Raw genomic sequence first — 22,470 nt, forward strand, 5'->3', positions numbered from 1 at the left:
TTGCTCTTTCGCCACACGTTGTATATGTCATTTTCTGTGTCACGTGTAGTCAATACCTCGATCCCTCTTTGCCCCCTTTCTCTTAGTCCAACTCCACAGGTTGAGTGGGTGAAGATGGGTCATCCGCTCCCAGTCAAAGCCAAACTGGAGAATCACGGGAAACTGCTGATTGTGCCGAGAGTCGACCAGGAAGACGGCGGGAAGTACATGTGCAAGGCGAAGAACGCGCTGGGAGATGCCATCCATTACTTCACGCTGATGGTGGAAGGTAACGACAGACGTCACAGCGGTGTTGTCACGCCGGACGTATTTCAAATCAATTCAGCAGTCAAATCATTTGAATAATAGACTGATGATAGACCTGCACTTTGTTTGAAGAAGCCTTAATATATTGATTCAGTTCTCAGATACTTTACTGAAGTAAAAGTATGAATATGACAATGTAAAAATGATAAGTAAAGTATAAGTAAAAGTCCTGCACTCAGATGCTTACAAGAGTAAAAGTACAGCAGTATTATCAGCTACCCCTACTTGAGGAAACAATGTAAAAGTACTCCTTACGTTAAAAAATGGCCTTTGGGACCAATATATTATTAAATTACATTTTTATACTGATGCAATGGTCCAATGTTTCCCAACCTAAGGATCAGGTCCCACCAAAGGGTCACATGATGAGTCTGAGGGGTCATGTCATGAATAATAAAGCAGGAAAAAAGAAGAAAAGGCAAAGTTCTGATACAACCATGTAGAATATGCAAAATACTCAAGCACTGTACTGATGAATGATTTTGAGGTACTTGTACTTGAGTAAATGTTCTCTCTGCTGATAGGTGTATATGCAAATGCACTCTTATGAACAGAATCGGTTCAAGGTCTCCGGTGAGACAGTAGGCAGCTGAAGGGCCTCTCGTGTCTGCCGGGGGCCAGACCCCTGAATGCAGCATTTACAGCAGCGGGACTCTCATACTCGTATATCGGCCAACCGTTCCCGTGATTGTGTCCGCTCTCTGTGAGCGCTAAGTGTCTCTCTCACGATGGCACCGATCGGTTTGCTAATGCCACGCTGATTGTGTGTTCCCAGAGCCCCCGGAGTGGGTGGCTGAGCCCGAGAGTCAGCTCAGTATGATCGGCTCCGACGTGCTCATCAAGTGCTCCGCCAGTGGGACCCCTCAGCCGACGATAACGTGGAGGGTGAACGGCGAACCTCTGCAGGGTGAGTCCCACGACACAACCTCCTCACTATTTCAAACCTTTCTACTGAGTCAGTCCCGATGACTCCGGGATTTAAAATTTGTTTTGTTGCTTTCATTTTTTTCAAATACAACTTATCACATAACTTATAACACGAGAGAGAGAGTGTGTTTAAAAGTGCTTGGTAGACCTGGCTGGTTGGACTTAAATATGGTTCTGACTTTAGAGGTTGTTGGAGAAATTAAAGGCGAGATCCAAATTGTCCAGACTTTAATGTACATACTTGGGCTGGGTGATTAATCTGTGTTTGTTGTGGCTATTTATTGATTATGAAGAGAAGATAATCGAGACAAAAGGATTATTGTGCCGCATTCAATTTCGCAACCATGCTCTCGTTTTGTCTGGTGTTATAAATCCTTAATGCCCATTAATACATTTCATAATGACCCCAAAACATTTGTCAACAAGTGGGGTCTGTGTGCAGTCTGTCCTGGGGGGATTTAACTTGGTGCTCGATGGGGGGGAGGGACAGGCCCCCTGAAACAGGGACCCCGTCTTATTATCGGGCTTCGTGGGTGTGACTTTTCCGTGTCATCACCGTTCATATCTCGACAACCAATGCGTTTATGATTTATTTTTACAGAAGCACAAAGCTCTTCATGGACACAGCGTCTTCATTTGTGCTGATGTTTACAGAGTCAATAAATGAATCCTGTTAAATAATAGCAATTAAGATATTTTTGCCCGAATGGAGGAGCCCTAGTGCATACAGAGTTGTGGCATGAATAGTGATGATCTCAAACTATCTGTGTTTTGTTTTTTTTAACAGGGGCCCCTGCAGCCAACAGGAAGGCGTTCGATGACACCATAGTTTTGCACAACGCCAAAGCGTCTGACAGCGCCGTCTATCAGTGCGAGGCCTCCAACAAGCACGGGACCCTTCTGTCGAACGCAAACATCATGATAATGAGTAAGTGCTTCTTGGTTCCGCGAGCCGTCGCCACTTTCACTTTCACTTTCACCGTCAAAAACAGGATCCAAAGATTCCGTTTGCGAGCAAGTGTCAGATTTCGCAGTGAGTCATCGGGAGAGACGCTGCTGACTGATGTGTCAAGCCGGAGAGCCGGCGCTGATGCTGGCACGTGCCCATAAAGCAGCGAGGAGCCCAGAAAAAAGGAGGGCTGTCTACGAGCTGTAACTCCGTCATTCGGGGCCCTAGCGGATCTCCCTGTGCAGCAACAAGCCTCAGCTCCCTGCCATTTATATGCTAACAAGTCCCCCTCCCTCCTCAATTCCATACTGATTCCAGGGCCATAAGACAAACATGTGCTGCTTTACAAGTGCAGATAAAAAAGAAAAGAAAGAAAGTTGCGGAGTTTGTTCTCGGTGACACAGGAGTTAATAAAGCTGGACAGTTGCTGAATGCTAAGTCCCAGCGGCTGCCTTTGTAAACAATTAGGAGAGACAGAGCATTTTAATAGGAGGCTTTGGCTACAACTGATAAGGTGCACGAGCCCGGCTTACTTAGTATTCCATTGTTTTCGTCTTTGATTTTTTTGCATTCACACATTGCAGACAACATGACAGCTGACTCGTTTTTTGGACACAAGGGAGCCGACAGTTAACAGAACTGTCCCCTCATTTAACCCGTGAGGATCTGCCTCCTTTCCTTCCTGTTTTCGTCCGGTTTTAAGACTGCTCCACTGTGCTTTCAGATTTTTTTTCTGAAAGTAGCACAGTAGTTAAGGGCCACGACTCGGTTCTTTCACGGTGGATTATCCACATCAGGGCATCCTCTGCTTTTCCAACAACCTCAGATTGATGATCAGATTCTGCCTCTCACAGATCTGGCCCCCATGATTCTGACCAAGGATGGGGAGGACTACTCTGCGGTGGAGGGGAAGGGAGTGATGATGCACTGCTCGGTCTTCAGCTCTCCTCCTTCTACCGTCACTTGGTAAGTGTGCAGTTTGCTCCTGCCTCCCATACACCAGCAGAGAGCAGTAGATCTCAACCGCTGGATGCACACAGTCCCTCTGTACACACACACACACACACACACAGCGTGTTTGTCTATTGGTGACCTGCTGTTTCTAAGTAACCCTGTCACTTCACACTTGTTCTGTTCTACAACTTTCACAGTGTGTGTGTCTCTCCAGTCAGACTCCCACTGTGTTCTTATTTCATTTGGAATCAAAAGCACTTTAATTGGACTTTCTCCTGAACATCCCCCAGGAGCAGAGACGACTCCCCTGAATCCGTGGAGGGGCCGAGGTTTGCCGTTCACGACAACGGGTCGCTGGAGATCTACAGCGCCGTGAAAGACGACGCGGGACAGTACACGTGTTTAGCCAAAAACACAGAGGGACCGGCCGCCCTCAACGCCATGCTCTACGTGAAAGGTAAACAGCTCTTCTTTGTTTTTTGTATTATTCCTGTAAAAAGTGTTGGCAGTGGCTCACAGTCCTTGAAATGTGACTAATGCGGTTGCGCCTATGGAAGATCCCACCAGAATAGTGGTGGCCCAGGAGGACCTGCAGATCTTAATAGGTACCGCGGCACAGCTCTCATGCCTCGCAGAGTACGACAAGTCCTTCAGCAACGACTTTGAGCTCCTGTGGGAGAAAGACGATCTGGCGATAGGCCTCAACCACACTGAGAATTCAAGGTAGGATGCTGCATTTTATTTTTTATCTTTTTCTACAGCATTTCAGACTTAATCCCAGCTGGATTTTTACTCTCCAGCTTTGTCAATCAATATTGCGTCCTCCATCCTTTCTGTCCACAGATACTTTGTGGAGGACGGTATCCTCCAGATCATCAACGTGAGCCACAGGGACCAGGGCGTGTACACGTGCGTGGCGAGAACCCCGGTGGACCGAGACGCGGCCTCGATGCTGCTCATGGTGCTAGGTGAGCCAACAAATAATCAACAATACTTCTGCTCCGGGGCCTAAAGGATCAGGGACCCCTGGCTCTACAGTTATGTATGAGGCGTTCATAAAGGGATCAATATGTCAGGGAGCCGGAGCAGAGCATGGACACGCAGGCACACGGCTTTATTGGCTCACTGCTGTGTCTGACAATCGGCTCTTTTTGAAGAGATATATGCAACGTGTTAGAGTTTAAAAGAATTATGCAGCGATGCAGCTCGTTCCACATCTTCTGGCTCTCGGGGTTGATTTGATTGAACATTTGTTCCCGTTGGCCTTTTTTTTTTTTGCCGCAGAGATTGATGTGTCTGTGATTTTCAAAAAGTCATGTTGTTGTGATGGTTTTTCAGACGTCCCCGATGCACCCGAGTACTTGGTACTGTCTGAACACAAGAGCAAAAGTGTGAAACTGAAATGGATCCCTGGGGACGATCACAACAGCTCCACCACAGGTAAATGAAAATTGAGCATCTGTGTGTGCAGGTGTCAGTACATACAGCATGGTACACACTGAATCAGTGCTTCACTGAATATGTGACGTTTTGGGGTTAATAGATTTCTTTGATACCATCTTGTACAATATGAGTCTATTATTGATTCATCCGAGCATGGATTATGATAAGCCTCCCTTAGGGATACACAAGCCCAGAGCAGGGTTTGAGGATTTTTTTTTGGGGGGGGGTTCTGCACAGCTGGTGGTTAGATAAGCAATCCTTTCGGCAAGATCCGTGGCAGCGAGGGGCCGCGCTGATTGTCTTTCTGCCTGTCAACAGAGTTTATCATCGAGTACGAGGAGAGCCAGTGGGAGCCGGGGAACTGGAAGGAGCTGCTCCGCGTACCGGGCAACCACAACCAGGCCGTGCCCAAACTCCACGGCCACGTGGACTACCGCTTCCGTGTGTCCGCCCTCAACGCTGTGGGGAGGGGCTCTCCCAGCGAGCCCACGGAGAGATACAAACCGCCGCCGGCAGGTGAGAGGCGTTGGTCCTTTTTCATTGTTTGTCGTGCTTCTTGATCAGGTCCTCCAGGCCACTTAAGCTGCCGCTCCGCGGACTCTGAAAGACTCAGACCCACCACATAATTGATTCCGCTCGTGGAAAAAAAACAAAAAACACACGCTCTCTTGTGTGCCCACTTCATCGGAGATTTCTTCCACTAACAAAAGCGACAAAATCTATATTTCTTCTTTTCTGTAGCCCCTGACAAGAACCCAGAAAATATCAAAATCGAAGGTCATTTGCCACATGAAATGGATATCAACTGGGAGGTAAGAAGGAGAGTTTGGTCTTTTATTATCCTCTTACCGCACACTCTCTAATGTCAGCTACCTTTGTACGGTGAGTTATTCACATCTGCTACACCGTTGGCAAGTCAAAGAACAGAGAGGAAGTTTTATCAATGCTTCATAGGCAATTAGCAATAGGAACCTAATTTAATAGAAACGGCCCACTTCTGATATTTCATTCTGTGGGTTCAGATCTTGAGAAAAGCCATATTCCAGGATCACTCTGAATGCATTCACAGTGAAAGCTGCCCCTTTTCTTTGATTAGAAAAGAGAAAGGAGAGCTGTGAAAATTATCTTTTTTCTTCTTTTAAAACACATACGGTAATATATTCAGCTTTTATTGTAAAAGATGAATCTCTCCCTCACACATTATCTGGTTGCCCTGTCATCGCAGCGTATAGTCCCACGGATCCTGGATTCATGAGCTCTCCCACTGTTAATGATTTGCTTTTGCGGATAATGGTCTCTCATTCTATTTCTCACGGTCTGACTTCTGTGAGCAGATAAATCTTTTCATCTGCGACGTCTTAGCAAGCCCCGTATCAAAGAAAAGCCATGCTGCTGCTAGACCAGGTCAGTTGTTCCGTTATTTGATTGGCAGGATAAAACACTGCCAGTGTTCCAAGCAGAGTTCACTGGGTTGTCATTGTAATCCCACAGAGGCAGTGACATTGTGCGCTGAAAAGCAACTGCGAATGTCTCTATGGATGCCCTTCACACCTTTTTCATTTGTGCTTTCTTTTCCTCCCATTATTCAGCCCTTGCTGCCCATTGAGCACAATGGCCCCGGTTTGGAGTACAAGGTGAGTTACAGGAGACAGGCCGTGGAGGAGGACTGGAGGGAGCACATGGTGAAGAGACACTCGTTTGTGGTGAAGAACACTCCAACCTTTGTGCCCTACGAGATCAAGATCCAAGCCAGGAACCACCAGGGCTGGGGCCCCGAGCCCAGGATAGTGACAGGATACTCAGGGGAGGACTGTGAGTAGTGGTCTTTGTTGACCTTATCTGATTGTTACGGAAGCCCTGAGAGGCAAGGGAGAAAAACAAGTCTCGCCTAAATTGTTCTTCTTCTTCTCTGATTATTACTTCTGAACAGGTGAAAAGTGTTTTTTGAGTATTACAACAAACACTTGAGAAATGATCCTGACAACAACAAACACACACACACACCTGCCAAAACCTCTTTTTTCACCTGGAAATGTTTCCCAACCTGTTTCACAGACGAAAAAAAGTTACACACACAATTTAGATCAGACTTATACTGTAGTTTCCTTGTGGCTATTTTCAGTGGAAACATTTTGCAGATGGTGGTGGATAAAACCAGGTGATGAATGTGTCTGCAGTTGGTTTCTGGGTATTGAAGTTTACAAACTTTCCACCCCCCCATTGCTACCATTTGTAGCCAGTGTAGCTTTATGATCTTAAGGAGAAAACATGTCACTCCCTTTCTGCTGAACTCGGGTGGACTTTCAGAAATGATTTACTGATAAGTTTTGAAATGTTTTAGATTTAGAGAGTCTCGCGGTCGTTAACCGTAAGTTTCTCAAGAGAGAAGCAGCACGTGCAGAAGTTTACTGTGTTTCCTGTTGTTCAGCTTTCTTCTGGACTTGCCCCCAGGATCTAACCTCAGGTCGTGACTCTTCTCTTCGTTGTGTCCTCTCTTAAATGTGGTGCTATTAAATGCAGCGTTTACACCGTTTAGCTTAAAGGTTACGTTAGCTTGTGTGACTGTAGGTAGAGCCCACCGTTAGCAAACCCTAATAGCTGGTCACTAAATCTAGGCAGTTGTATAGTGATAGTAATGAAATCATAGCTGGCTATCTTTCCTTGACTAAACGTCCAGCTTTCTCCAGATTCTAATGTGTGTTTGTCTCTGCAGTTCCATCTGCTGCACCCGACGTAGCCGTGGAGGTGATGAACAGCTCAGTGGTCAAGGTTAACTGGACGCGTGTACACAAGGACAAGTTACACGGACATCTGGGAGGCTACCGGGTAATACCTCAAAAGCAGACCTGTGCTGCACCCGACCTTGCTCTAAACGTCTGCTCATCTCACCCCGCTCCGTCTCTCGTTAACTCATTCAGCATTCTCTCACGCATATATACGTGGTTCGACGTCTTGCCGCTGAGGATGACTGTGCGTCTTCCTTCAGGTAAACTGGTGGCGTCTGCGCAGTCTGGCGGACTCCAAGAAAAGCCACGGAGACAAGCGCGCGCTGGTGTTCCCCGGGGACCGCAGCCACGGCACGGTGCCGGGACTGACGCCCTTCTCCGAGTACAGCCTCATCGTCATGACCTTCAACGGGCGGGGCAACGGCCCCGGCAGCCACCCCCTCAACTTCAAAACCCCAGAGGGAGGTAGGATTGTGGAATAACAGCATGGAGTGTATTGATTCACAACTACTGAGGGGGAAAAGTCAAATAATAGCGGGTAGCAGAATTTCGACTGCTCACTGTGTCCATTGCCTTCTTTGCCCCCCCCCCCCGCAGTCCCGGAGAAAAATCCTGTTTTCAGGGTCACGGATGTACAGAAGCACACCGTCTCACTGCTCTGGGCCCCGCCATTGGAGCCTAATGGAATTCTCACCGGGTACCTCCTCGAGTATCAGCTCAGTACGTATCCCTCCGCCTCATGCTTAACTAACTCAGATAGAATGGCCATGCCCCCTCGGAATGTATTGCTTTTCCACTTGTGTTTAACAGCGCTCACATCCCTGTGTTCCTCTTCCTCTTCTGCTTGTATCCTCTGAAGAAAAGAGACACGCAGGCCGTGTGTTTCAATTTATACACAGTGACTGCGTAGACTTTAATAGCATCGCTGTTTGAAATGCTTCTACCTCTGTGTTGTACAGGCGAGTATTTACAGTACAGGAGTGTGTTGCTGCAGGACAGGAGCAGGATCATTGTGATTGTCTAACCCATGATCCTCAACAAGGCGAGGAAAATCCCTACCCCGCTCTAATAGGGCCGGGGTCACGGTGGGATCAGGCTGTGTGTGTGTGTGTGTGTGTGTGTGTGTGTGTATAGGAGACATGTCAGGGTGATGCCTGCTGGCCTGCGCGTCATGATCAGGGCTCAGCCAGTGCTGACCAAGGCCACCGTGTCGTAGTCTGTTAAGGTCTGCAGTCACCGTCGGGCTGGATACCGTCACTGAGCGCATTCCCGCCCCTCAAACAAAAGTCACAACGAAGCCAGTGACTAACTTCCAACGTCGTCTTTAGCGCGGCATCTCCACGGCTAATTGAGTTTGATTGGCCGCACAAGAGGGGCACAAGCACCACGCGGTATTTTCAGGAGAGGACGTTTTCATTGTACCACAGCAGTAAAGCTGATGGGCTGTCTGAAGTGTGACTTTTCTCTTTCTTTTTTTTTTTTTTTTTAAGTCCCCTTGAGGGAAGTCATGTGCGAAAAATTGTAAAGGATAATGCAGCCAGCTGTCGGCGCATCGTCAGCGACACAAATGGAATCTGGAGCTGCAGCACAACTGCTTGTGTGTGTGTGTGTGTGTGTGGGGGGGGGGCTACGTCCGATCCTCACGTCTCACAGGTTTTCACAGGAAGGCCTGTTGTAACACCGTTTAACACACCGAGCACGGCGGGACAACCGGGCGTTTGAGCCGTTAAACTAACCCGCTTTGAAGTGGCACATTTTCTGTCCTGAAACCTTTTGATCACGGTGTCAACTTAATAGTTGGAATTAAGTTGGTCAAAGTGGCAATCTTTAAGATTATAGTCCTGGTACTCTGTACTCCATTGTTTTCACTCAGAGTTTAGCACTCTGGAGTCTTTTTGTTGATACACGCACATCAGGGTTTTCAGAGCTGTGATCCTCCTTCGATGATAGTGACTAGGATTATTACTTTAAATTAGAATCAAGTGCTAATTAGGGCGACACAAAACATTGTTGTTTTGATACAGATGTTTCCCTCTACTAGTACACTTTATAGCAATGATAACAGCTGTTCACTGAACTCATACAGAAAGTTTATATTATTTTCTACATCCCTGAATACATTCTGAATGTATCTCACAGATAGAGTGGGTGGTTCGGTCACAGTGCCTTAATAATCCACTGTGAAGCCTGAAGCAGAGCCGGGCCAGTACAGACTACACCAGCAGCAGCCTGCCTCTCTGGAAGCTATAGACGCACCACTTGACAAACACAAGTGTGTCACGGAGGTGAAGACGAGTGCTCTCACTCCATCCATTCTGTCGCTTCGTTGGCTCGGAGCGCTTTACTGCGTTATTCTTTGCTGCGTTATTCTTTGCTGCGTGGCAGAGTAGTTTCAGTTTAACTTTAATATGTCCATACGTTGCGATGAAATGTGTTGGATGAGAGAACGGGTCCGCTCGGCTGTAAAAAGTCGTAATAACAGCATGATTAAAAGAAATGTAGGATAAGATGGGATGGCATCAAATACACTATAGATCAAATCAAAAAAAGCACTTTATACACATATGAAAAAGTGAATTGTGTGTCAATTTCTTTTGCCACACTGTTCCACATTAGAGTTGCCGCGGATAAACTCATCAAGAGTGGGCCGGGTGAAGTTGGCACTCCGGATCTACGCGAGTGGGAGTTAGATTCAATTCATTCCATTTTTCTTTCCCGTTGAGCTAAACTCTTAACCGTGGGGTCATTGTCAGATTTCAGTCTTGGGTCCGTCTCACAATACACACGGCCAACGATATTTGGCCCAAGGGGTGTGGGGGGGGGGGGGGCTGAGGAATATTTGGAGCTGTTGTTTGTCTGGAGTCAGTGGAAGAGCCAAAGTCTGCAGCCTTCAGCCTGTTCACTCTATACGACCGCGTGTGCCGGCGGTCAGGCCTGAGTGCTTCCGGATTAGTGAGAAAGTATCCGTCCACAAGGGTCGAAGCGTGACGCCTGTGGCCTCTTCTCTGCAACAGCTTGGACTGCATAATTTACCAAAAATAAACCGGGGTTTTTTTTCTCCCTTCCCTAGAAACAACAAGATAAAAATCCTGATTTCTGATAACAGCGGGGGGTGTCTGGGCAGAAAAGAGAGGCAGACCGATACATTCTTGTCATCGTTTCCGTTGCACCTCTTTCACAGCAAAGGTCGCCTGAACACCTGCTGCGTTTGTTTTTGTCACAAAGAACATAAATGCCACCTCCCTGCCTACTGCGGCGCTTTAGGGAGTGAAAAATGAGACCCCATCGTAACGTAGACACACACAACACTGATAAATCCTAGTTGTGAAGGTGCAGGCCACGAGCTGTTTGTTTGTTAAATGCAAAGCACATTTTAAACGGGGTATTAAGCCAAACAAGCACGTTTTATGTTTGCTGGAGATAAATTAAAGGGAGATGCGCGTTTGCATTGTTTGCTTTCTTTGAAATCGCTGAAATGTCTTGTGATTGTCAGTTGGAAGTTTTCTGCTTCAAAACAGAGTGCAAGCTGGAAATGAAACATCTCAGTGTTTGGCAAAAAGTACAGGAATCACACAGTCACCAGTACAAAAACATATTTACAACCTTTAGGTTGGTTATGGTGTATTTATAAAAATGTAGTAAACTAAGTTCCCATACCTCAATCTACATCCTTCAGACATTTTTGATAAATAGTCATCAGTAATGTGGATATAATGACTAAGTTGGTGAAGGTAAATCACTTACTGTGATGCAGCCTTTAAAAGCAGGAAAAGACAACACTTTTGCCATATTACGATATCCAAAATCTCAGAAGATATCTACGTATATCAATATAACATCGATATAGTGCCCCGCCCTTGTACCACGAGGCTCTTGCAGGCCCCGTCACTACTCATTGTCGTGTGAGAAAGTGTCCTTATGTCAATGCCACAACGGAATCTGACGCATGTAAGGTCACTGTGACCTCACAAAAGATGTTTTTTTTCATAACTCAATAATTCAAATGCTAGTTCTGACGATTTCACACTAATGTCCAACAGGATCACATTATAAAGTGACGTAAACTGCAACTTGACTGGTTGAAAGGAGGCCTACAACGTTTTTTTAGTATATATCCACCATATGTATATGTTTTTTATTTTATTTCTCCAACTAGTCAACGACACGGAGGAAGTGGGGCCCCTGCAGACGGTGAACATCAGCAACCCCGACACCACCAAGTGGATCCTGCGCGACCTGGAGCCCGTGAGCAAATACAAGCTCTACCTGCGCTCCTGCACCAAGGTGGGCTGCGGGCCTGTCGTCAGCGAGGAGTGCACCACCACCCTAGAAACAAGTGAGTGATGGGAGGGTCCCGCAAAGCAAGTGACCGGGTGGTGTGTGTGTGTGGGTGGTGTGTGTGGGAGACAATGAAAACACATTCAGGCCGAGAGAAGTAGGTGACGGAGCCATTTCACTATTTCAAAGAAGGGCATTGAACTAGCGTCGTATGATCCGTGCCCCCGAGCAGCGAAGCTTTTCATATCTCCATGTAAGTCATTTTTGTGGATAAACAATTTCATACGGATGCAGTGGAGGTTTTCATTTGTCACTGTCACAAGAGAGCAAGTGCTTATTGATTGGAAATTGGAATTGGAATTTGAGCTATGAAACAATCAGCAAAGAAAGAAAATTGCTTTGAGCAGGAGAGGAAACTGAAGGTTCTGATACTGAATTGTGTAATCACGAAAAGAGTTGCCGGGTAAGTAATCACAATGAGCCGGCTAGCAGCTTGTAATCTTTTTCTTTTCAATTACATATCATTTGTTGAGGACTGCGCGCCGCCGCACTTCAGGCTGGCGAGAACTCAAAAGTCGAGCCTCAGTGAGATTGCGGGGCGGCGGGTGTGATGACCGACCGGACGGGAAATGAAACAGGAAACAGCAGGAACAGATACTGTCAGCAGAAATAATTGGCCGGGGCACTTCTTAATACAAACGCACCCCGAAGGCTTTAAGTGCGTCATTCAGGTCGTGTTATGCGAAAACAAAAAAACAACAAACGGCTCAACTTAATGTTGAAACACGCTGCAGGTGTTTTGCGAGCGATTACTTAGTGTTTACTGAAAGAATCCTCACAATCACGGAGAGGAACTTAATTGGCTCTTAGGGAGTTGTTTATTTGCATGCTGAAAAGTCAGCCAAAAAAAAGAAGAAGAAATGATAACAGGGAAGAGGAACATTTTTTCTGTATTGAGTTCTGTGGAGCTGCTGCACGCGCTGTCGCTACGTGTGTTTATGTCGGTGTCGTTTCTGTGAATTGTCTTTCGCTCATGCCTCTAAAACCTGCTTAGCTTTGAGCGTTACCTTTGGTCCCGCAGTGTGTACTGTAAATGTCTGAGTGTGTGTCAACATCTGCTTAGCATTGCCTGTCCCTTCTGTCTTTTTTCTCTTTCTTTCTGTCTTTCCTTTTTTTTGTTCTCCCCCCTCCCCCGCAGCTCCCACATTGGCTCCCACTGTCGGCCTCAGTATGTAGCTCTTGTGTTCACGTATAGAAACTGTGGCATGTCACACCTTGCACATACAACGGGAACGCCTCATTTGGAAATTTCTAAATTCGCTGTATGCTGGTGTGACATGTTTCCGCAGTCGTGGTTATCGTGTAAGGTAGCGGCTGCATGCTTTTTTAGATGTAGAAATGTGGACAGGTGTGGATGCTACAGGGCCTGAATAAATCATCAGGTTTTGACACTCGAACAGGTCGACGCGCTTTATTTTTCCTGTGCCAAATTAAAAAGCTCCGAACACTCGGCTCCTCCGCAGATAATTGACCTTGTCGGCTGTTTGCCCTTGCCATCAGCGGAGAGCACTCCGATGCCTCCTTTCATTAGAACTTCTTAAATAAAGTTTGTGGCTTCCTCTCTAATAGCAATGGTAATGAGTAACCCAATTATAAATTCATATTAATCTGGGCTCATTAGTGACTGTAAACGAATATTGACTTTTATCCTAACAACAGCAGACTCAGTGCGATGCGTCTAGCTCAAGCTGAGGAAATAAATGATGCTTTAAGAGGAAGAGCATCTGACATGCATTCTTCTCCCTCTCAATGATGTGCACAAAGACAATGTGTTCACTTTAAGAAGGATAGATCAAGTCAAATACAAATAAAAAACATCTCACCTTGTGTATAAAATCTGTAAAATGTTTTTTTTTTTGTTTTCCGAGTCTAGATTGTTTCACAGTAGACGTGACTAGTTACTAATTTTAGAGTTTAGCTGAAAATAGCATGCGTGCTAACAGTAGAACGTAGCGCCCCGAGCTCTGTCCCGATTGATAACCACAAGGTCTGTCTTTCTTTTCAGGCAAGTCAGCTTCCCCCTCACCTCCAAGCACTCCAAAGTCCCCAGTGACCAAACGCACTCGCTCCACCATAGGTAGAGCGGCAGCACATTCCGACACAACGAGCATCCCTCCACCGAGACAAACCAGAGCTGTAGAGTAAAAGATAGAAAAGCAGGAAACTAAATACGAAGGCCGATTAGCTATTTCAGATTCTCTCTTTGTGCCATTTTATAGTTTGTAAAAAAAGACAAGTGCATCGTACGGAAGCCCGAAGAGAAAAGAAGGGGAAGAAATTCTGGTGATCCATTTTCTAGATCTTATCTAAATGTTTTTCTCACCTGTGTTCATGACTTAGGAACAGGTGATGTGGTGCCAGGATCATCTTTGCAAGTTCCTTTTTATTATTTTTTATTTTAAAAAGTTTAGCTGGGGTCATTAGTAGTATTTTGAGAAAAGGTTCCTTATTTTGGCAAAATTTGTGTATTATTCATATACCCCTAAACACATAATAATTTAAATTATTGATATGATATAAATAAGTGTACTAGATCATGGGAAATCATGTGATTCGCTAAGCTGAAGATGTATCACTGTCGAGAGTTCTTAGGACTATGAAAGCACTGCACTTGTTTGCACAGTGGTGTTACTGAATGAAGCTTCTCTTTCCTCATAAGTACATAAGTACAGTCAGAGAGAAGCACGGAAACCCACCGTCAAGTTACAAACGGAGTTTACGTTCAGTGAAATGTGACCCAACGCCAGCGTTGTTTGTCATTTTAACCAGTAAAAGCAACAGTGGCATTATGAATCAATAATTTATTACTGTAATAACACATGGTCCTCCAGGGGAATATCCTCAGCTTTTCATACCTTTTAGCTTTCTCCAAACAGTAACAGCGCCTGCAGAAAAAACAGCTTTGGTGGCTGGGTGCTCAAATTTTAGCAAGGTCGGAGTAGAGTTGGTTTGACCTCATGATGCTTAATACTCATAATACTGGGTGCACGTTCGGCCGTTTAAAACACTTCAAAACCTGCAGGTCAGACACTTCACTTAGAATGATTACACTGGCAAAACTAATGCGATCAGACTCAAACAATTGGTCACCAGATCTTTTTTGTGTCCTCACAGGGCTTCCGTAGGTAGCATGCTGATGAAAAAGCTGGTTTTAATTTCCCGGCTGTACCGCGGGGAAACCTAAGATACGAGATCTATATTTGCCAGCCCGACAGTGAAGCGCTAGATTGCAGTCACTTGAAGGGGACAGATATGTCTAATTGTCAGTGATTGATTTGTTGGGCCTCGGCCCCCCCCCCCTCCCCCTCCCCTGCACGCGTCAGAGTATTGACCGAACAGTCACCTGACATTTCCATGTAATCTTCAACTGGGTAAACAGCAACATTGCTCAGGGACAAGAAGTCGTCCGGCGCACCAACCGAGCCGAGAGGGCCGGGCCGGGGGGGGAGGTGCGAGCTCAAACTGGGAGGGTGATATTTACGGGACACTGAGATAAGTGGATAAGTGGGAGCTGTTGGAAGCTCCTATATCCGAATATTTTCTGGCCTCTCCTATAAAAACTTAAATAGAAAAAAGCCGTCTGACTTTGAAGCACCAGCTCCCTGCTGGGCGAGCAGCTGCTTTCTGCAGCATTTAATAGCAAGCTGAGGGGCGCAGTGACAAAACACGGCAGCCGGCCCTGGGACATTTTTACTTTTGGGGGGCCTTTGTCAGTCCAAGTCATCGGGGTACTTCCAGTGATTGGAATTACCATAGTTCGCAGACTAATCCATCAACATTAGCTCGAGAGTGTCATCTGCGGTGGTTGGGACGGGCGCCGCAGGTGTCCTTGCGTGGAGAATTATCACCTGAGCCAATAATGCACCTGAGCTGGAGACACGGCAGAAGATTTTGCATGTTTGCCGTGGGGAAATGAAGTGGATTGTGCTTTGTTGACTGGCTCTGGCAGCTGCTGTCAAAGCACACTTCCCCCATACTAATGATGCACATCATTCACTCCATTATTAGATTGTTTGTCTTCGCAGTTGGGTATCAAAAGGCTACATTACATGATATGTCTGAGGCAGGCAAAGCTTAAAGCAGAGGGAGTTTCATCCTGCTTTCAAAGCAAATAACATCAAATGTAATTATTAAAGCCCGCTTGTAATTGGATCTTCAAAGAAAAGGAGTATACCAGGGCTGTAGTTACCATTGAGGACATAGGGCTCATGTCCTCACTGTTCTTAATGGGTATTAAATTACACATGGTTGGCTTCAAAGGCGGATTCAGATTTATATATTTTTAAACTAAGATTCGGAGCTGAAACTGTTATTTGATTAGTCAATCGACAGAAACAACATTGATCGTTGATTAATTGTAAAGGATTTGTTGCTCCTATCAATTTTATATCACACATGGATAAAAATGTATTTGTGTTTGGAGCTGAGTTGGACAGAATGAGACGTGCAGGCGTGACCTCGGGGCCTGGGAACAGCTGCTGGGCATTCTTCACTATATTCAGTGACTAAATGATTCATCAGTCATTGGGGAAATGATCAGTAGATTAATAGGTAATGAAATTAAATTTGACTGCTTTTATACAATAAATAAACCCAAAGGAATATAATACACATATTTCACAACCAGACATTACAGGAAATATGAGATAAAAAAAGTACATTTTATGTTTTTTGGCAAGTAAAAAAAATTGTCGGAATTTGACAGAGCCAAGGACCCATGAGATAATATACCAGGGACCCTTTCATGTATGTCTCTTGAAATAAATTGACACATTACCTTTTTACACGTCTATAGTCGGAGGTATGTGAAAGAACGACAGGATAGAATGATATAGAAAGATATTAGACGTGCGTCACACATATCTGCAGATTCTAAGAGTTACAGATTTGAAAGATAAGAATGTTATTAATTCTTTCAAACTATATTGAACATTTAATAATCGTCAAAGAGTTTGGATGGCAAATCTCCCAGGAGATCTTTGTGTATCTCCTTTAACCTCCATTTCAGTATCTCTTGTCCCGAGGGACTCACCCAATGTCCCCCTCTCAGACGTAATGGATACCTCCTTACAATAGTCTTGGGAAACAAAAGAGCTCTCTGGCTTTCTTTAATAGAAGGTGACGAGCAACTTCCTCATCATCTCAAAACAACCTCTCCACGACGGCTTCGATCTGCTGCGTCCTTCACTAACCACTCTTTAACCATATCTCTTCTCTCTCATCTCACCTCCAGCCCCGGCCCTGTTGAGCTTTAGCTCAGCAGTTAGCGACAGCTTTGCAAATATCAGCTGGATATCTGGAGGAGAGCACACAGAGTTTTATATTGCACATGTGAACAACCGTAAGCTCATATTACTCTTCTCTTTTTTTAGTCTCTGGTAGTTTGTGACGAGTGAGTTTTAGTGACAGTGTGTTGTGCCTGTAATCGTCCCTCCGTGTCTCTTCATTCATACACTGTTGGATTCAATGCTTGTGTGTTGTGGTCACCGGTACTAACCCGTCCTGACCGTTCGCCCTCTGCACAGGTGAGGGTGTCTGGAAGATATCAGAGGCCTTAAACACCTCTAAGACCTTCCACGTCATCGACGGGCTCGACCCCGGGACAGAGTACACTGTGCGCCTTATTCCTAACAGCTGGCTTGATAATTCTAGCATATTTGAAGACGTTATCACGACCGGGTCAACAGGTGAGGAGGGGGATTCCAAACAGCAAAGGAAGACACAAAAGGAAAAGCAGGCAAAACTAAATGACCTCTCGTGGTGCACCCCTCCGCGTCCTTGAGCAGTGACTCGAGCCTCGGCGCGTGGTCCTCGGCGTTGTCACTCGGATTTTAATTCAGCCGCGCGGACCCGCCGAGAGGAATTACATTTGTACAGCGTCCCTTACTTGATTAATTAGACAAGCGGGATTAGCTGTTTAATATTAATATTGGACCGTTTCCAATCAGCGGCGGGCCCTGCCACCCTCTGCCTTTTGCATCAGATAGGCTCTGTCGATGTAAACATTCAATCAAGTGTCCACGGTGAAAAGGCCAAGGCGTGTCAAAGTCACCGGGTTTTGTCCTCCTCAGGTCTGGCCAGCGTCCACGGAGGAATATCCACCCAGGGCTGGTTTATCGGCCTGATGTGCGCCATCGCTCTCCTCACTCTCATTGTGCTGATCGCATGCTTTGTCAACAGAAATAAAGGAGGGAAGTATTCCGGTAGGTGCTCGCCGTCAAGCGCACACGCACACACACACACACACGTCACCTTGCTTGAATAGTAAATGCTGCTGGGAGCATCATTATATTTCTATTCAGCTGTTTGTTGCCAAGAGCGAAAGGATTAATCAAACTTGCAGCCATTACAGGAAGCAGGTTTTTTTTGTTTGCTTCCAGCCACAAAATTATTTTTTCATGCAAATTCACACATGAAATAGGCTTGTGTACAGATATGAAAATAAGCCTTTCTACTGTATGTCCATCATTTGAATCTGGCATTATTAAGACACGCAGCTTTTTTTTGTTGTTGTTTTTTTCCGAGTAGCAATCTAAACAAAGCCCACAGCGAGACAACATGCAAATGCTGCACACGGGGTGGCCGAGCAGGGAATGATGACATAAGCTCCGCGGTGCCTCAATGTTATTCATCCTGTTGGGGACATGAGGGTCCTTATGGCCTTTATTATTCACGGCTAATGGCCATCAGGTTGTCGTCCGGGCAGCGATCACTCCGCTCGTCAGCAGAAAAAAAAAAAAAAAAAGCGAGACGCAGCCCTGTCCTTTGTTTTCTCATTAACTTCTCATTATCATCCGCAGCTCCGACAAGCTTTTCTCTCAATCCCTTACGTGTTTTGGGGTTTTTTTCCCCTGTTACATCACATACAGAAGTATACTTAATGAATGCACACTGTTTGAATTTATATAAAAAAAAAACAGTTTGTTCAAGGTGCAGCTTGATTATGATCTTAAATGAGATTTATAATGACAGAACTTAGATGTAAAAGGTGTTTTTGAGTTGATTGAAATGTCGCAATCGTTTCCCAAGGCTTGCGGTGCTCTTTCATTAAGTGAATATAAGTGCAGGGAATCGGGGACCGAGGCTGGAACCTCATCGGCAGCCGTCTCTCGGGGGAAATCGCTGATATCTTCTTTTCACTTTGTGAGCAGTGAAAGAAAAAGAGGACCTTCACCCAGACGTGGAGTCCCAGGGCATGAATGACGACACATTCTGTGAATACAGGTAAGCGGAGCCCCCGGAGCGCTATTTCACCTCCTCACTGCAATTCACGTGCAACAGTGTATGAAATCCTCCTCTGCTGTCCTCTTCTCTCCGCTATTCTCTCTCTCCTCTCGCGGAAAAGACAACCCAGAATGCACGAGGTGCAGCCTTGCGCTTCCGCTGCTCGAGACATTTGATGGCCCCCCCCCCCCCCCGCCGAGTACCCGGAAAGTATGTGATAAACAGCAGGTAGCATCCCTGAGCTGTTTACACATCGGTGTTGTCCGAGTGGTAGCATCCCTTTGTAGGTGCTCTTAGATACGGTGTTGTGTTGTTGCTAGTGATGCACGTGGGGTCGTGTTAGGAGCCGCGGCGACGCAGGCTAGAACCAATCAGTGTCATTGAAAGCGTGTGACGGGATTTATACTCCGTCATGTCGACTCCTGACGGTTTTGTTTGTGTGTAAAGTCCCTCCTAAGTTCTCTTAACTACGAGCTGGTTTCAGACCAGCGGTTAACTGTGGTAGTGGTCCTTTAAACTCAAAAGGAACAGTTCAACATTTTGGAAAATGTGCTTGTCGGCTTTCTTGCGAGAGTTAGATGAGAAAATCCATCAATCTGATGTCTGTACCTTGTTTGGGAAAGGCGGCCCGCTGCCTTTATACTTCCCGCCTAAAGGCAGCCGGCCGGGTTTGGTTTTTTGTGCGATTCATTTGCACGTTGATATATTTCTTCGAAGTGTTTGTCATGAATACTTTCATATATAATCCAAATATTACAGGGCGGAAAATCAAGAACAAGAATTGTAAAAGAATAATATTTATGAAAGAACCCGGAGGCTCCATAGTCCAAACCAAGGCCTTTGCAGAGAAGGTTCTAGAGACAGTACAGGAGTGATGGTAGCGTCATAATGACCGTACAGACATGAGTGGTATCGACCTTCTCGTCTAACTGAGCAAGAGTGCAAATTAAAGTGTATTTCCAAAATATTTTGCTTTAAGGGAAACAAATCATCCATTCACTGATGGTTGTGTTTCATTCATATACTGGATGCATATGTAGAGACATGTGTGTGCTTAGTCGTGTCATTAGGTCCCTCAGTGAAACGACAACCTGGTTTCACAATTTGGTAGCAAACAGGATACAGGCTGCATGTGCATGTCCACTACCACACACAGTTCTGTTCGCACACTTAACACTTAAGTTACTTTGAATATCAGTTACTTTTCAAAATCCACATGAAACCCTCTTCACATCGTCAGAATTTAGATCGACCACAGCACTTATTTAAAAGAAGAATGTGTCACCAGTTTTCATTAAAACTAAAATAATGACTGGTGTCGCCTATTAACTGCATGAAGGAATCAGAAAACACAAGGCCAAACCGTTCATTAAATTACCGGTTGTGACCGGTTGCTGACAAGCAATGCAGCATTTAAAAAGCTATTTATTTCAAACACAGTCTGGCGCAGCGCTCCCTCCTCATAAAAACAGTGACTCCGTCAGCGTGTTAGCGTGTCGACCCGTACCAAACCTGTTAGTAACCAGTTAGCTTCACTTCAACTGTCTGGCCTCTGTTCCATGTTTGGAGTGCCTAAATCTGGGTGAAACACGAGAGCACAGGATATTACTGAGCATCTGAAACTTCATCAGTGGTGCTCATAATAAATATATGTAGGGGAATACATGAGTGCCTACATTTCCACTTGGCAGATACTTGTGATTTAACTAGGTTAGATTTGACTAAAAGCTGGGAGCGAGCGGCGCTAACTTCATGTCAAAGGCTATAATGTTAGTTGAACTACTTATGAACCTAAATCATATGAAAGCGCGTTTAGCGGTTTAGTCGTCTGGCCAATAGGATGCGTCACAGACCCAAAGATTGTTCAGCTGCAATAGTCAGCAGCGGTTTAATGTCCCCCTCAGTATCTCCCATCACTTCGTCAAATGCATTGATGCACGTATAGTGTGAGGATTAACACCGTCACAACATGTGGGTCCGTGCGATGATTTCCCATTGGTCAGCTCGAGATAGGTCAATGTCAGTCACAGAAGCTCACCGTAGAGGCAGTGATAGCTGCAGCCTGTGCCCCCCCCCAATAAACCATAGAGTGAAGCCAATGGGTGACATGAGGCGATTCTAAATCCACTGCGCCCTCTCTCGCAGTGACAACGACGAGAAGCCTCTGAAGGGCAGCCAGCACTCGCTGAGCAGAGAGATCAAAGCCGGGGACAGCGGGGACAGCCTGGTGGACTACGGCGACGAGGACGTCCAGTTCAACGAGGACGGCTCCTTCATCGGCGAGTACGCGGGGCGGAAGGCGAAGAGAGCGTCCGCCGAGATCAAGGCCGCCATTCAGACCCCGGCGTGAGGAGCGCCATCCATCAACTCCCGGGCAACGTTTTCATCAAATCCCCCCGCCGGGAGGAACACGTGGAAAGTGGGAAACAGACATGATCCATACCGAGCACACACGTTTGGTGTCAAATGTAATGTGTCATTGCCGACTGCACACTGCCACTCTCATTTTATACAGCGTTTCTTTTGTCAAGTCGCAACAGGATGACCGTTACTACATACTGTGTATATATAGTGTATATTGTATGTGCCGAGTGTCTTTTTTTTATAATTATTATTACACAAAAAATACGTAGAGGGCTTGGATTATCTTTTCTTTTTTTTATCTCCATTACGTCAGCTGCTGTGTATTTTGTACAAATGTTCGGAACATTTCACTCTCCACTGCACATCATTATATGCAGCTTTGCCTCTCAGATAAGTGGGAATATCAAGTTGATATTTTTCAAATTGCAGCCGACTGTTACTGACCTTTTGTATTTGAAATGGATTCATTAAATATGATGGAAGATGTATATAGAAGGAAGCTTATTAACTTATTCTATCCAGTGGTTTTGTACCTGACAAAATAACGACAATTTACATATCACCAACAGCGAGTCATCAATCTCCCTGTGATGTTAGAAGAGAAGTGAAATGTAGCTATAATGTGTCTTGTTTCGCATTTAGATTAATTGGACAGAATAAATGACAGGCCTCAGTCTGCTCACTATAAACAAGCCGTACACTGCCGTACCAGATACAGAAGGTATTCAATGATACGATACATCATTATTTATCTGATTATTAGAAATTGTTGTGTAGTCCAGTAAATCACTTTTATACCCGAATTTGTATTAAAAGCACCATTACAGTTGAATCCGGTTTATAGACGGACTATTTTACAATGCCACTATTGCCGATAGCCGGTATTTCAAATTAAGTTTTTCAAGAAGTCGCCTCATACTGTAGTGTTCAGAGGAATAGTTTGACATTTTGGGAAATATACGTATTCGCTTTTTTACGGTAAATATGAAGTCACGGCTTATCTTAGCATAAAGACTAAAAAAGGTAACAAAATCTGTCTACAAAGCATGATAATAAATCATAAAACATCAAACTATTCCTCTAAAGCACTTCTCCAGTGATCTAGTATTGTACTCCAATAATGTTGGAGCTGAGATGTTTTTTTTTAAATGGTTAAAGTGAAAGCGGCCCCTAGTTTGTGTCAAGCTCCAAAAATACCAGATCTTACACTCCCCATAATTCATCTTGCCCGATAAACAC

The 22,470-nt window shown here is 45.3% G+C and overlaps 1 protein-coding gene across 4 annotated transcripts in view; it reads left to right on the forward strand.

Moving 5' to 3' along the window:
* Positions 1 to 22,237, forward strand: part of chl1b (cell adhesion molecule L1-like b) — a 62,239-nt gene extending 40,002 nt beyond the window's left edge. For all 4 annotated transcript variants that reach the window (XM_031853696.1, XM_031853962.1, XM_031853877.1 and 1 more), the window contains 18 exons: positions 87 to 268; positions 1,082 to 1,213; positions 2,021 to 2,161; positions 3,037 to 3,148; positions 3,427 to 3,593; positions 3,694 to 3,859; positions 3,980 to 4,104; positions 4,475 to 4,576; positions 4,898 to 5,095; positions 5,321 to 5,391; positions 6,169 to 6,391; positions 7,293 to 7,405; positions 7,566 to 7,770; positions 7,903 to 8,025; positions 11,462 to 11,641; positions 17,715 to 17,846; positions 18,795 to 18,867; positions 21,013 to 22,237. In XM_031853696.1, the coding sequence (XP_031709556.1) occupies positions 87 to 268; positions 1,082 to 1,213; positions 2,021 to 2,161; positions 3,037 to 3,148; positions 3,427 to 3,593; positions 3,694 to 3,859; positions 3,980 to 4,104; positions 4,475 to 4,576; positions 4,898 to 5,095; positions 5,321 to 5,391; positions 6,169 to 6,391; positions 7,293 to 7,405; positions 7,566 to 7,770; positions 7,903 to 8,025; positions 11,462 to 11,641; positions 17,715 to 17,846; positions 18,795 to 18,867; positions 21,013 to 21,217 (2,650 nt within the window). In that variant the 3' untranslated portion in view covers positions 21,218 to 22,237. The remainder of the gene's footprint in view (positions 1 to 86; positions 269 to 1,081; positions 1,214 to 2,020; positions 2,162 to 3,036; positions 3,149 to 3,426; positions 3,594 to 3,693; positions 3,860 to 3,979; positions 4,105 to 4,474; positions 4,577 to 4,897; positions 5,096 to 5,320; positions 5,392 to 6,168; positions 6,392 to 7,292; positions 7,406 to 7,565; positions 7,771 to 7,902; positions 8,026 to 11,461; positions 11,642 to 17,714; positions 17,847 to 18,794; positions 18,868 to 21,012) is intronic.
* Positions 22,238 to 22,470: the final 233 nt, after the last annotated feature.

The sequence above is a fragment of the Anarrhichthys ocellatus genome, unplaced genomic scaffold, assembly GCF_004355925.1.
Source record: "Anarrhichthys ocellatus isolate YVR2014 unplaced genomic scaffold, GSC_Weel_1.0 scaffold1, whole genome shotgun sequence".
Lineage (NCBI taxonomy): Eukaryota > Metazoa > Chordata > Actinopteri > Perciformes > Anarhichadidae > Anarrhichthys > Anarrhichthys ocellatus.